The sequence below is a fragment of the Uranotaenia lowii genome, chromosome 2 (assembly GCF_029784155.1).
Source record: "Uranotaenia lowii strain MFRU-FL chromosome 2, ASM2978415v1, whole genome shotgun sequence".
NCBI lineage: Eukaryota > Metazoa > Arthropoda > Insecta > Diptera > Culicidae > Uranotaenia > Uranotaenia lowii.
Window position 1 is genome coordinate 174,293,212 of NC_073692.1, and position 13,444 is coordinate 174,306,655.

A 13,444-nucleotide genomic window follows, 5' to 3' on the forward strand; every position below is an offset into this window, starting at 1 on the left:
AGATCATGCATCATCATTTTTAAAATATTATTACCTAATTGAATTAAATGAATAATAAACAAATTCAGAATCAGGTGTTTTTTTTACCATTGATTTGTTTTTTCACCAGTTATCAAGATTGATTCCACCTAGAACTGATACATTTTAAAGCTTACAAACTCCATATCACTAAATACAAGGTTATTGACAAAATTTTACAAACCAAACGAGTTCATCCATCCAATAATAGATACTTAAATGCTGCACCTTTGATGTGTCAGTTAAATTCTATTAATAAGTTTTTAAAATGGTTGGACGAGTTATTTAAAAAAAAACTTCTAAAATGTTAAAAAACTTATCATTTATAAAAAAACTTTTCATTTTCATATTTTGTTTTAATGTTCAAATACATTTGCCGAATATTAAAAAAAAATTATGTAAACTTTATGAAATATTTTTTATAAGTTTGTTTTTGTTTTTTCAATTCTAAATTGTTGTGTTCTGAAAACATTTTTCTCTTGGAAGACTTTGAAACTAAATTCGTAATATATAGTAATATAGTTTCCACCTTCTGTCCTTTCCAGGACCCAATAATTCAAATGAAAGCGAGAACATATTTAGAACTTGAAATTCTAAACTTCATAACCTTCGATTGCAAATTTGTGAACTTATTTATTAATTTATATTTTTTTTCCTTAAAGCTTAAATCTACGAGCATTTTTTAATTAATTGAGTATTTATTTTTTTTTTATAAATTTCATTTCTTTAATTTTTTTTTCATTAAATAATTTTATTAATCAATCAAGATTTTTTATTTATCATTTGAAAGTTCGAAAGTTATTTGAAGTAGCAACTTTATAATTAAATTTTAATGCTCAATGTGTATAAAATTTGTATAAACTTTTTGCTTTCAATATTTACACCAAAACTTGGAATTCATTATATACTTTTTTCATCAATTTCTTATCGATCATTTCCCTATCTATAATTAATCAGTTTAATTGAACGTGTTGTATTATAAATATATTAAGTTATTATTTTGATGTTTAGATTTTTTTTACCTATTTATTTTAGTAAATGGAAGAATTTAAACATAGAAAAGGGATTTATCTTTGACTTTGTTCATGTCAGTTTTTAAGTACCTATTTACTTATTTTTATAAACAAAAATCAATTATCAACTATTGAATAAATTCTTTTAAGTTCAAACTGTTTTTTTTCCGAATCTAGAATCCACATTTCAAATCGTGTTTGTATTTTTTTCGATTTCAAGATAGTAGAGTGGAATTTTTTAATCAATGCTTCAAAGAAAATGAAGAAAAGAAATGTAAAATAAAATGAATAGTAAATCGTTGTCAATTTTCTAACAATATTTAATCATGCTTAATTTTAAATCTAATCAAACATTTATTTGAGAATTCAGAATTCAGATTTTTTTTAAATCTGGTGATATATTTTATGTACTCTATTTCTGTGCATTGATTCTTGTGTCTGAAGCTTTATTTGAAATTTTGATTTTCATTCTTTTTCTGGTGTTTCGGAAATATGGATTCCAAATTTTAAAACATGACTATTTAGAATTCATTTTCAAGGATATTTAAAGTTCAGAATAAGGAACATCATTTTGATGAATGAATGAATTACTGGAAATAGCATTGATTTGAAACATTCATTCTGATTTGTTTTGAAAATTTTGATTTATTTATTCAGTAAAATTTATTATTTTTTGTGTGTATGCTGAATAAGAAAATTGTTTAGAAATAAATTACCTTATTTATTGTGTGTTTTTCTTATTGTTGTTATTTTGGCTTAAGTTTGAATTTTTTGAAAAATATTTTTCACTATCTTTAGAAGTTGGTTAGCTAGACTACAGGTTATTCATAAATTCAAATTTTTAGATAACTATCTTTTGTTTCAAAATATGCAATTTCTTTGCCGAAGATTTTGCTACTGTCAACAGTTTGCGAAACGGAAGTTCTAAATGATGAGTTTTGTGCAACAGAACATAACGATTCTCAACGTAGCGTTTTTTTATTTGAATTGTTTGGTTTTGAAGATTCTTTGTCGTTTTTTAATTTTATACTAAGTTTTCGAACGGAAAACTTTTTTTTTTTTATCAAATTCATTGTATTAACCTGCTTTTAGAAATTTAAAATGATGAAGTCTTAGCCAAAGACCCGCGGCACTGTGGTTAAAAATAAAAAAATTTGGCAAAAATGATTAAAAAGCATATTTTTTTATTAAAGATCATACGAAAAAAGTTGAAAAAATTAAGTCAGTGACATATTATTCAATTTTTGCTATTTTTCCTATCATTGCAAAAATATGTTTTTAGCACAATACTTACGAATTGGAAATTTTTCTATGAAGGAGTGTATTCGAAAATAAAACTTTATTTTGTTAAAAACTTCTACATGCGTGAATGAAAATTTATGAAATTTTCAATGAAGCGACCTAGCAGTGTAATGTGCCAATCTTTGTGAAGATATGAGTGATTTTTGAGATATCGTCCAATACAGAAGGTCATTGAATAATTTGTTTTGAGAAGGATTACGAAAAATTCATGAAAGTCCCAGTGAAAGACTAAAAACAGCTGGAAATCAACTATTCGACTAAAACTTATATGGTAATTCGTTTAAGGAGACTGAGAGAATCTAAATAAAAGTGTGCTAATTCATTCTAATTTTCACTGTTCATAGAGTGAATATGATGGATTTCATGAAGGTAGGGAATATTAGAGGTTTTACCAAGCATAAATCAAAAGCTCCGATTGGGGAAGTGATATTTTTTTTTTTCAATAGTTTATCTAGCTAACTAATATACACGTCTGACTTCATTTCTGGAAGAAAAAAAAGCTGCCCATCGTGAAAATAAACAAAATACGGTGATCTAATCGTGCGCAAAATATTGAAACCGATAGCGGGGAGATGTTTTGAAAAATTACGTGAAGGACATCAAATCGAACTATTTCGCGACCACCTGGCTGTTTTCCAGTAAGAAAATTTTCGTTTACAAGTCTGACAAAGAGAAAAAAGCGAAAAAATTTATGTCTATCACTTGAGTTGGTTGACGATCTGTGAAAGCTGCAAATCAGTTAGTTTTACATAACTATTGACAAAATGAATGGCCTAATCTACAAAGAAAGTGGCCTCCAAATGAGACTTTTCCCCTAAATAACACTTCCATAGATTCGAACAACTTGAGACTACGTTTTGGTTGGATCTGGAATGGGGCAATTACTCGAAATCAAATGTAAAGTGATTAAAAGTCAAAAATGATGTTTTTGTGTAGAAGGAGGACAAGCTGCCAAAATTGTCATAACTTCGATGAAATTAAAAGTTTTGACTAGCTTTAAAAGTCAAACTTCAGGAAATAAAAAAAAGTAATGAAAAAAATCCTTGATTTTGAAAAATAGTGGCTCATAGTACGGATTATAGATGGCGCACGTGGCACCCAAAAATAAAAGCCGCTGAGCTTCTTCATTGGATGCTATCTCAAAAACCATTTGACATAACGTCACAAAAATTTGCACATGTAAACATTATATTACTAGGCAGCTTCAGTGAAAAGTCCATCAATTTGAAAGTTATTTTTGAAACAAAGTGTTGTATTTTTTTCGAATACACTCCTTATATATGAATTTTTTGATTGAATTTAAGTTAAGGCTTCAAAGCTCCTCCAGGTTAGTTGCATGGATATTAAAACTAATGTTCAATGGTGAATTTGCATGTATACTGGAGTTTACTATACTTTCAATTTATAATTTAACAATAACGAAACGTTGATGACATAGTGTCTTACTTCGTGAGATAGTTTTTAAAAGTTTTTGATTCTCATAGACAATTGAAAAAAAATTGAGCAAATGATATATTTTTTTAACATTTATTGATACGGTAAAATTCTCTACCCTGTATGACAAATTGGCTGAATGATATCACCTTCAAACTTTACATTGTATTATATTGTATCATCCTATCCAGACAATGTTGGTGTTAAAATATTTGTTGGAAAATTGTTAATTTTTTAAATCAATATTTTTATAATTCAGTCATCAATCTGGCCTAGAATGATTCACCTTTTCTATCTCGTTTCCATATGCTGGCAAATATTTGTTCTGATAATTTCAAAATTTCATCCTTCTCAAATAATTTTCCATGATTCCAGCTTGTAGAATTTTCTGTAGTATTTTTCACCTCTAAATATATGCAACACCCTCATTTTTTTTCTTTTAAAACATTTTTGACAGCAAAAATGTAAAATATAATTCTAACAAAACCAAAACTTATTGAAATTGGTGCTTTATGCGTCAAGATAAAGGTTGCCAGAATTTTTCCAGCACGTACTCCGGCCAGACAAATCTGAGCTATTTTATCTAAAAACCTGGAAAACTTGATTTAAAAATTGCCTGCCAAAATTCGGGCAATATCCGGGCAAATTTGGCCAAAACCCAGGAGGTATTCAACATTAATAAAAAGAAATGAAAAAAATTCCATCATAATTCATCAGCATTTTCTTAATCGACCTTTGGGCTTTTAAAAAACCTCTCTTGATTATTTTTGTAAATCTTGCTCAAAAAATTTCGTTTTGGACGCAAGAATAAATTTTTACAACACAATTTGTTTGTTTTTGTTCGTTCTGTTCAATCGCACTGCAAGTTTTGCGGTGCAAACCACGCAAGACCAATTATTATATTGTGTAAGAATCAACCCTGTCCTATTCTAAAATTTCAAAATAGTTGCTCCGTGCTGACCAAATGTTTAGTATGTGATGAAAATGCTTCTTAGAAATTTCTACCCGCTCATTTTTAACACCTATAGTTTTTTTTCAAATCTTTTTCTATCCATCTATAAACATCAAAATCTTGCAATGTTATCACTAAGAGAACATAAAAATTAACAGATATAGCCGTAAAATTATATTTAATTATGCTTTACTTCACTTTATCCGTTCCAATGAAAAAAGTTTAAAGTAATAAAAGTAGTTATGAGAACGCGAGACGGAACGCACTACCGACAAAAACACCACCGTATTTCCCATAATAGTTATTTATGCAACAAGTAACAAAATGTGGATTTTTCCAGCACAAGTCGTAAATTCAGATACAATTATTAGGTCGAATGCTGATAAATTGAAGTTCTAACGAATAGCATATAATTTTTTTTGTAAACTTTGGAAAATCGTTTAAAAGAACTACAAGAAGCACATCTCAACCAATAACCGGATGTGGACGACCATGCCAATGAATGAAAATTTCAGATCTAGTAGGTCGTGGACTTTCATTTGCAAGCATAATGTTTTTTAATATTTGGGGATCGACTGATTTTTGTGTTTTTCTTGGGAAATTCCGGCTTGCAGTCTATTTTAGAGCAAAAACGATTTTTGTTTTATGTATCCAACGTTTCAATCCGTTTTGGAACTTCTTCAGGGACTAAAAAATGTATTTTTCAATTAATTTTTGGCCGATTATAAAATATTTGTTGTGAGATGTTTACCTGAAAAGTGTCGTTTTCTTGTTTTCTTCTTTTCTTGATGTCTATTTATCTGTTTTTTTTTTAATTTTCCGAATTAACACGTGTTTTATGACAATAATGTATAGTGATTGACTTACTGTGTAAAGTGTTTCTCGGATAAATTCACTTTTCACCTTTTGTTTTTGTTGTTTCTAAATGTCAGCTTGTTCTGTGTTGTGTTCAGGGTGGTGTTTTTTTTATATGTGTGTTTATTTTTGTGTTTTAAATTTTCGTTAATTGATTGTATAGTTTTGAGCATTAAAAAAAAACAGTGTTGAAAAGTTGCACTGAATGGCAACATTTTAATTTATCAAAACTTCTGGGCCATTTCAAAAAATCATCTCACTTTGTTTAATTCTAATGTGTTTCAGCTTTCAAACATAATCTCTTGAAACTTGTTCGAATTCTGTCCTTTTTTTTATTTTGTATGGAAGCCCGCTTTCACAAATATGAACAAAGTTTTTACCGTCACATTTTACGTTCAAAGTATTTATATGGGACAGCCAAATTTTAATTTCTTTTAACACAGGTGTTCAAACTTGTTATCATTGTTATTATTAAAGTTCTGCAAAAATGTCAGAGCACGAAATATGAATGCAAAATCCTACGAAACCAAAAACAAACTTTTTTGTACCATATATCAATTAAATTAATTAATCAATTAATTGATGATCCTTGGTATTTTTTTAAACGGTGGCTCCTTTAACCTTTAAAACTTCAAGTTACATTGAAACTCAAGACATAAAAACAGAAGATCAGCTTTAATTTGAAATAGGTTTCTTCCGAATAATGTTGTAATTTAAATATTTTTTTCAAAATCAAAAGCAAGCTAACAAACTAAATTAAATTTTGAAGGGGTCGCAAAGCAAACTAGATCAGCTAGTATCTTATATAAACTAAGTGTCTAAAATATATTTCCTAATGCTTAATCATAATTAAAAACCTACCATTAACCCCATTTTTTAAATCCTTATTGAAAAGATATTTTGAAAAAATAAAGGGTTTGACTGTGTAGTGTGTCTTTTCAAAATTAGAAGCTTCAGTGAAAATAAAGAAAATCTAGATACTGAATGCTGTTTTTCTTCATATAAAATGGTGCAGAAATAAAAAAAAATACATTCAATGATCTCGTTTTCTTCAATTAAAAATCGAATGATTGCTTTTGCACCAATAAATAAATTACTATCGGTTTCGCTTTTATTAATTCCAGGGCAATGATGCGGATGTCTTTGAGAGTGGCACAAGGCGTAACAAGGTTTTATTATTTGCGTTTTTTTCTCACTTTCGCTAACTCGCGCGATGCTCCGCGAATGCAGTTTTGGTTTCCAGCAGCATAAAAAAACGGTTATCAGGAACTATTGAAAGTTGCTGGATCAGAGAACTACGGTTACCATCAGCCCTAATTGGATTAAACATAAAAACCCGGACTGAATTAATACAAAAGCAAGTGCCGACTTGGCAAAATCCAGCGGCAATTTGTAGGTACTCTGAACCCTTTACAAACGCATAAACCCACCCACACATCAAACGGTGGATGGCAGTATTAACAACAAAAAATCCGTTGCAGATGATGATGCTGATGGGTTGCAATTAATATCGGCTCTACCAATTACTCCCGATCCCAGCTGCCAGAGAGCTCAGTGCGGAATCAATGGAATGAATGAATGAATGAATGGCTGACCGAATGAATGACAGATATATACACACGATACCGATCATGGGATTTATATTCAATTAACCACACTAAATTATTGGAAAATCAAATGGGATTTTATTGTCCGATTGTGGGTCTGTGTGTGGGATGGCTTTTAAAGAGCGCCCCCTGCTGTCTCATCCAATAACATTCAATTGCACCAATGTTTAATCTTTGGATTGCACTTCAGCTCAGTGATGTGAGCGGTTAACATAACTGACTGCCCGTTTTACGCGTGAAGTTGCGCAGAGGTTGACCATCAATAATTGAAAAATATTGGAAGATATTGGTAACACTTACGAGCAATTTGGGACATCATAATTGCATTTTTCAGATTGATTAAACAAGCACAGCAAATTAAAGGAAACCGCTGATCCCGGAAAATTTTCACAAAATTTTTAGCACACAGAGTTCGTTGATCATTTTTATTGTTTTTATGATCGAGTAACTGTGATTATGCAAAGCGGCACTTGCATATGCGACAACCCGCAAAAATAACTGGTGCTCGGTATATTTTATTTTTAAAAAAATCTCCTCGAGGAAATATCAAGTTTCGTTGAGACCCTGTATGTGTTTGTGTTCAATTGTATAAAAAACTTATTGAACACCTTGTAAAGCTTGCTTCCTTTAGAATTGAAAAAAAAAACAATTGCCTGTATTTCAGTTATTTATTATTGGATTCCAGATATTTTTTCGTACAAATGTAGCATTTTCTTCATCCATTTTCCTGAAACACGGCTCATTAGGCGGCGCACACCTTCTTCGTCCATCGTTTTTGCTATATTATTTCACCAGGTCTTCATCTGATTTATGTCTTTGACAACCTTTCCCTTTGCCTTGAGCCTCCTTTTCAAGATTGCCCAGTATTTCTCAATAAGGCGGAACTGGGGGCAGTTGGGTGGGTTAAGGTTTCTCTGAATACCATTCTTTGACGTTTTTGCTGTAATGACAGCTTGCTAAATATGGCCAAAACATCACGGGATGGTCGTGGGATCAAATGAACGGCGAAATTCATTTTTGGAGACACTTTTTCGGTATAGTTCCGACGCCATTGTCTTATTCGTAACGGAAACTTTCGTTTTTTGCTTTAGTTGCAAATGCCCTGCCAAATCATAAATTTTCGTGCAAATTGGTCCACAAAAACAATTTGAAATTTGGCTGGAACATCCCCTCGAGCCGTTGTCAAGCCAAATTTTTGACCTGGGATTTGTCCGAAGTCAGCCTTGACATAGGTTTCATCGTCCATCTGAAGACATCTGTCGAACTTGGTTAGCACCTGGTCGTATAGCTTCTGAGCACGGATTTTAGCCACACTTTTCTGTTTTATGGTCCGATTTGAATGTTTTCTAGCTCGATACGACTTGATTCCTTACCGGAGTCGAATGCTCTTCACAGTACTATTGGAGTTCCTCTTAATCGTCTTCAAAATCTTACCACGCAGTTTCCGGTCGACAATTCCACTTCGGCGATTGGCTTCCAATGATTCCTTATGCCGTTTGATAACGCACCATATGGTATTTTCGGGCAATTTCAGTTGTTTAGCCATCCTAGATGCAGACCACAGTGGATTTTCCAAAAAACTGTGCAGATTTTTTCACCTTCTTCGGTTTCCATGTTGATTGTTTGCAAAGTACAGTCGATATGCGGAATGTCATAAATACCTACGGGAAGCTGATAAAATTTCCGACACGTGGGCGTCAAAAATTCACAAATCAATCCACCAGACGCGCCACAATATGAGCAAAAGTTTGTTCCAATTCTTAGCCCTTCATTTAACGATTTTTTATTTTTTCTTAAAAATCATTTTTACGAGTTGGAAATAATGAATATATCAAGAAAAAAATTTAAATACGTCCTATGAGTCCCCACTGGAACTCAAGTGAGTCCCCACTGGAACTCCATCCCGGTAAATTTGAATCGGCAGAGAGGTAACTCAAATCGCCAGAGGGATCGTAACGATCTCTCTGGCGATTTTGCATCATCACATCGTTAGAGAGGAACACACCATACGCGTGCCTTGGGTGAGTGTCACGAATTAAGCTAAGACACGCCCTCCAGAGAAACACACGAACACAATCCAAATCGTGTTTGTATGTTTCCCTCCGAGACGCGTGTTCGCCTGCCTGAGAAGTCGACAGCTACGATTGAAAGCACACACGGGACACGGGGACAAAATGCGACCACACCGTGCGAATGTACGATTCAAACTGATTTCGCATGTACGCATTCGTATTTGTTGCCTCTAGGTATCTCGGCAGGACAAACCGAATGAAAATATTTGCGTTCTTGGAGTGTCGTCGAAGTTAACCGTTTTATTCCAAGTTCGGTGACTCAACTCTCAATTTTTTGCATGCTCTGTCGATTTCTGAGAGGACGCGCTTACTGGGATCCAGTGAGTCCCCTCAGGAACTCCAGTGAGTACCCTCTGGAACTCCAGTGAGTCCCCTCAGGAACTCCAGTGAGTCCCCTCAGGAACTCCAGTGAGTCCCCTCAGGAACTCCAGTGAGTCCCCTCAGGAACTCCAGTGAGTCCCCTCAGGAACTCCAGTGAGTCCCCTCAGGAACTCCAGTGAGTCCCCTCAGGAACTCCAGTGAGTCCCCTCAGGAACTCCAGTGAGTCCCCTCAGGAACTCCAGTGAGTCCCCTCAGGAACTCCAGTGAGTCCCCTCAGGAACTCCAGTGAGTCCCCTCAGGAACTCCAGTGAGTCCCCTCAGGAACTCCAGTGAGTCCCCTCAGGAACTCCAGTGAGTCCCCTCAGGAACTCCAGTGAGTCCCCTCAGGAACTCCAGTGAGTCCCCTCAGGAACTCCAGTGAGTCCCCTCAGGAACTCCAGTGAGTCCCCTCAGGAACTCCAGTGAGTCCCCTCAGGAACTCCAGGGAGTCCCCTCAGGAACTCCAGTGAGTCCCCTCAGGAACTCCAGTGAGTCCCCTCAGGAACTCCAGTGAGTCCCCTCAGGAACTCCAGTGAGTCCCCTCAGGAACTCCAGTGAGTCCCCTCAGGAACTCCAGTGAGTCCCCTCAGGAACTCCAGTGAGTCCCCTCAGGAACTCCAGTGAGTCCCCTCAGGAACTCCAGTGAGTCCCCTCAGGAACTCCAGTGAGTCCCCTCAGGAACTCCAGTGACTTAACTGGAGTTCCTGTTAAGTCTTTTTAACAGATAATATGAACAAACATTATTTATTGGACAAATATTCGTAATTTCATGATAACCAATGATCACGATCCATTCAGGATAAAATTATTTCATTTTGGACTCTAGGGATCAATTATACCCATAGCATACATTATGGAAAACTTCTTCTTAAAAAAACTTAGAGTGTCCGATTGCTTTGAAAATATGGCATATTGAAATTCAAATAACACTCTAACGATTGACGTATTGGAATAAATATTTTCTTTGTAATTTTTGTAATTGTGAGAAACATTTTAAAGTGATAAAAAAAGATCTTCAAATCACATTTTGTAAAAAATTTCAAAAAAGTTCAATAACTCGAAAAATAAAGTTTTTAAAATTTGTTGAGGTAACAGCATTGTTGTTTTGTTCTATTTTACACATTTTTCTAAAACATTTGATATTTGTAAGACATTCCTGTTTCGAGATATAGCAAAGGAATCAAGTATCCCCAGGGATCAAGTATCCTCACTCTCCCTTACTGTTTTGTTGTACTCGAAAAACTAATAATATGCCTTTTTGTAGGCATATTGTAAAAAAGATAGCTTATCCTTTGCGTTTATGTAATAAACTTATTAATTTGAATTGAAGAATCTGAGTGCTTCTAATCTAATTAATTAGCCCTTTATGCCTATAATGATTTAAATTTTTATTTCAAGATTCTTATATTTTGTTAACTCTATATACATTATTCCAATACGACTAACCCAAACATCTGACTTGTTATTGTTCCACTATCTGTTAGCAAGTTGCTAATAGCTAATAGCAACGATCAGTTTGATTGAAAATGCGACAGATGGCATTGTTGGCTCTCTATCGGTTAAACAATTCAGAAGGCTCTTGGATTAATCCATTGTCATTTGTTTTACCTTGTAGGCTTCTAAGTATTCATAAAAATTTCAGACAATGAAAGCTAACGTCATGAATTTTTATGTTCCGAAAGTTCCTGAATATTTAAACTCAGTAGGTAATAGAACATATTTATATGTGCCTTTATTCCGTTAGCGACATTTTAACGCTTATATATACTTCCAACTTTTTGGCTTTTCCGAGAATAGTCTACCCCAGGGGACTGAAGGAATTTTCCTTTCTCTCGGGATCGACAAAAATCTATCCCAATTTTTTTTTCTCAAAACAGCAACGCGATACTCCACGCCATACCTTCTGCTGTTTCAACAGAACGCTTCCCCAAAAGGCTGAGGTACTTACCTTACAGATTCCCTCGACACAGATTCCGCGGCCACTGTTGTTCCGCCGGAAGTACTCCGTTGGTTTCGTGCAAGGCGTTCCATCGATGACGGTTTTGTTTAGCGTGGCAAAGTACCGCATGCCAATTGGCTTACAGTTCAGTTCACATTCGGCATCGTCTGGAGAGAAAATGGTACCGAAAGATGGGTAAAACGATTCCGTGGATTAGAAAACGTAGATAGACGAAAATACTTAATCACACGTTCTGGTACCGACATACTCCCACACACATGTTCAGTTATATGTATGAGAAAAGTGATTCCAACCGACGTGTGTGGTTTTATCTTTTCTCCGAATTGGAAATTACCTTTGATAAAAGCTTCCCAGATGTAGCGCTTCTCCTGGAATGTCTGGTTGTTGAAAGTGGTACACTGCTGCTCCCTGAAATCCACCGTTGGATCTGGGCAATCCTAAAGTTTAAACAACAACAAATATTTAAATGCTACAATTTAGGAGTTATTTCAAATTTCTAATTTTGGTATACAACTTACTTGTTCATTGCAAAGATGGTATCGTTTGACGATGCCAATACAATCATAGCTTTCGACGGCAGCTTTCGAACTCTTTTTCCCGTTGATATACCTGCAAAAAAAAGAAAAAGTAACCAATTATCTAATGAAAATTCAGCTTAGCTGTGTATAACTTAAGTAAGATTAGCAAACGAGGGATCATCATTTGGAAGTCTCGCTTTTCTCTCCAAACCAAGCTCTCAACTCAACATCTCAACACCCAAAATGTGTGTGTGTGTGGCGTCCTAATCCTTCTTAAACCCAATTCCCTAACTTGTCAGTTTCGGCGGCGGAAAGCGAAGAAGCGCTCCGGGAAAAATCTAATTTGCATCTCACGAAAACCACTTCTCACCAGGTTGGCACATTTTGATCGGTTAACGTACACTTTCATTTTGTTCGGAGGTTTTTTTTCGCCCTATGCTTCTGCTATGGCTGTCATTCGACATTTGGAAAAAAATGATACTAAGTCGCTGTTCAAAGAGATAGATATGAGGTGAAAGGAAAATTTCTATAAAATCTTAATTAAAGTTGTTTTATGTCTTACAATATCTTTAAGAAATTTTGACCTTGTCTCAAATATTATTTATTTAAAATAAAAATTTTTTACTATCTTTGTCTCGTCAAATTGTTTATTTTATTTATTTAAAGAGGTTTTCGCTAAACGAAAAAAAAGTTGATAAGAGATCAGGCGAAATAAGCAGAAAAGTGAATGTTCTAAATATTATTTCTATTATATATATATGGAAATGTGACACTTTAAGTGAGAAAGATCAAAATATTGGAGCTATAGAAGGTACCATGATCGAGATACTTAGATTTTTGGGCATGTTGATTAAATGCTCCCATGAATTGTCCCGCCCTCAAGCCTAAAATTTCAACACCTATCAAGCTATCAAAATACGGTTCAAAATTCCTCCTAATTAAGCTAACTTTGATCCAAATTTTCACACGACCAGCCAGGCCCGTGCGAAGGACTCGTCCATGGGGGGGTTTTCGAAATTCAAATTCAGCCGAAAATAATAACAATACCAAAAATACACAAGAAATAGGTAAATTAATTTTCAACTATTTTCTTACTTATAACTATCACACAAGCTCAAAATATATTAAATTCGAATTTTCAATAATTGTAAGATCACGTTAAAAATTACCCATGGTATTTTTTTTTTTAAATAATAATGATTGTTTTTTAAAATTCATCTTATTTCACATTTCTTTTCTTCATTTTTAATGGAAGTATTGATTTAAAAATCCACTGTAGTAGGTATCTTTAATTTGGGAAAAAAAAAAATTATCCCGATTAGCAATGTGAATCTTGATTAGGAGAAAAACATT

The 13,444-nt window shown here is 33.8% G+C and overlaps 1 protein-coding gene across 1 annotated transcript in view; it reads right to left on the reverse strand.

Annotated features, from left to right (window-relative positions):
* Window positions 1-12,000, reverse strand: part of LOC129744503 (thrombospondin type-1 domain-containing protein 4) — a 308,628-nt gene extending 296,628 nt beyond the window's left edge. Inside the window, exons 1-2 of the mRNA XM_055737056.1 lie at window positions 11,908-12,000; window positions 11,562-11,719 (exon numbers count right to left, since the gene is read on the reverse strand). Of these exons, the coding sequence (XP_055593031.1) occupies window positions 11,562-11,681 (120 nt within the window). The 5' untranslated portion in view covers window positions 11,682-11,719; window positions 11,908-12,000. The remainder of the gene's footprint in view (window positions 1-11,561; window positions 11,720-11,907) is intronic.
* Between the last annotated feature and the right edge of the window lie 1,444 nt (window positions 12,001-13,444).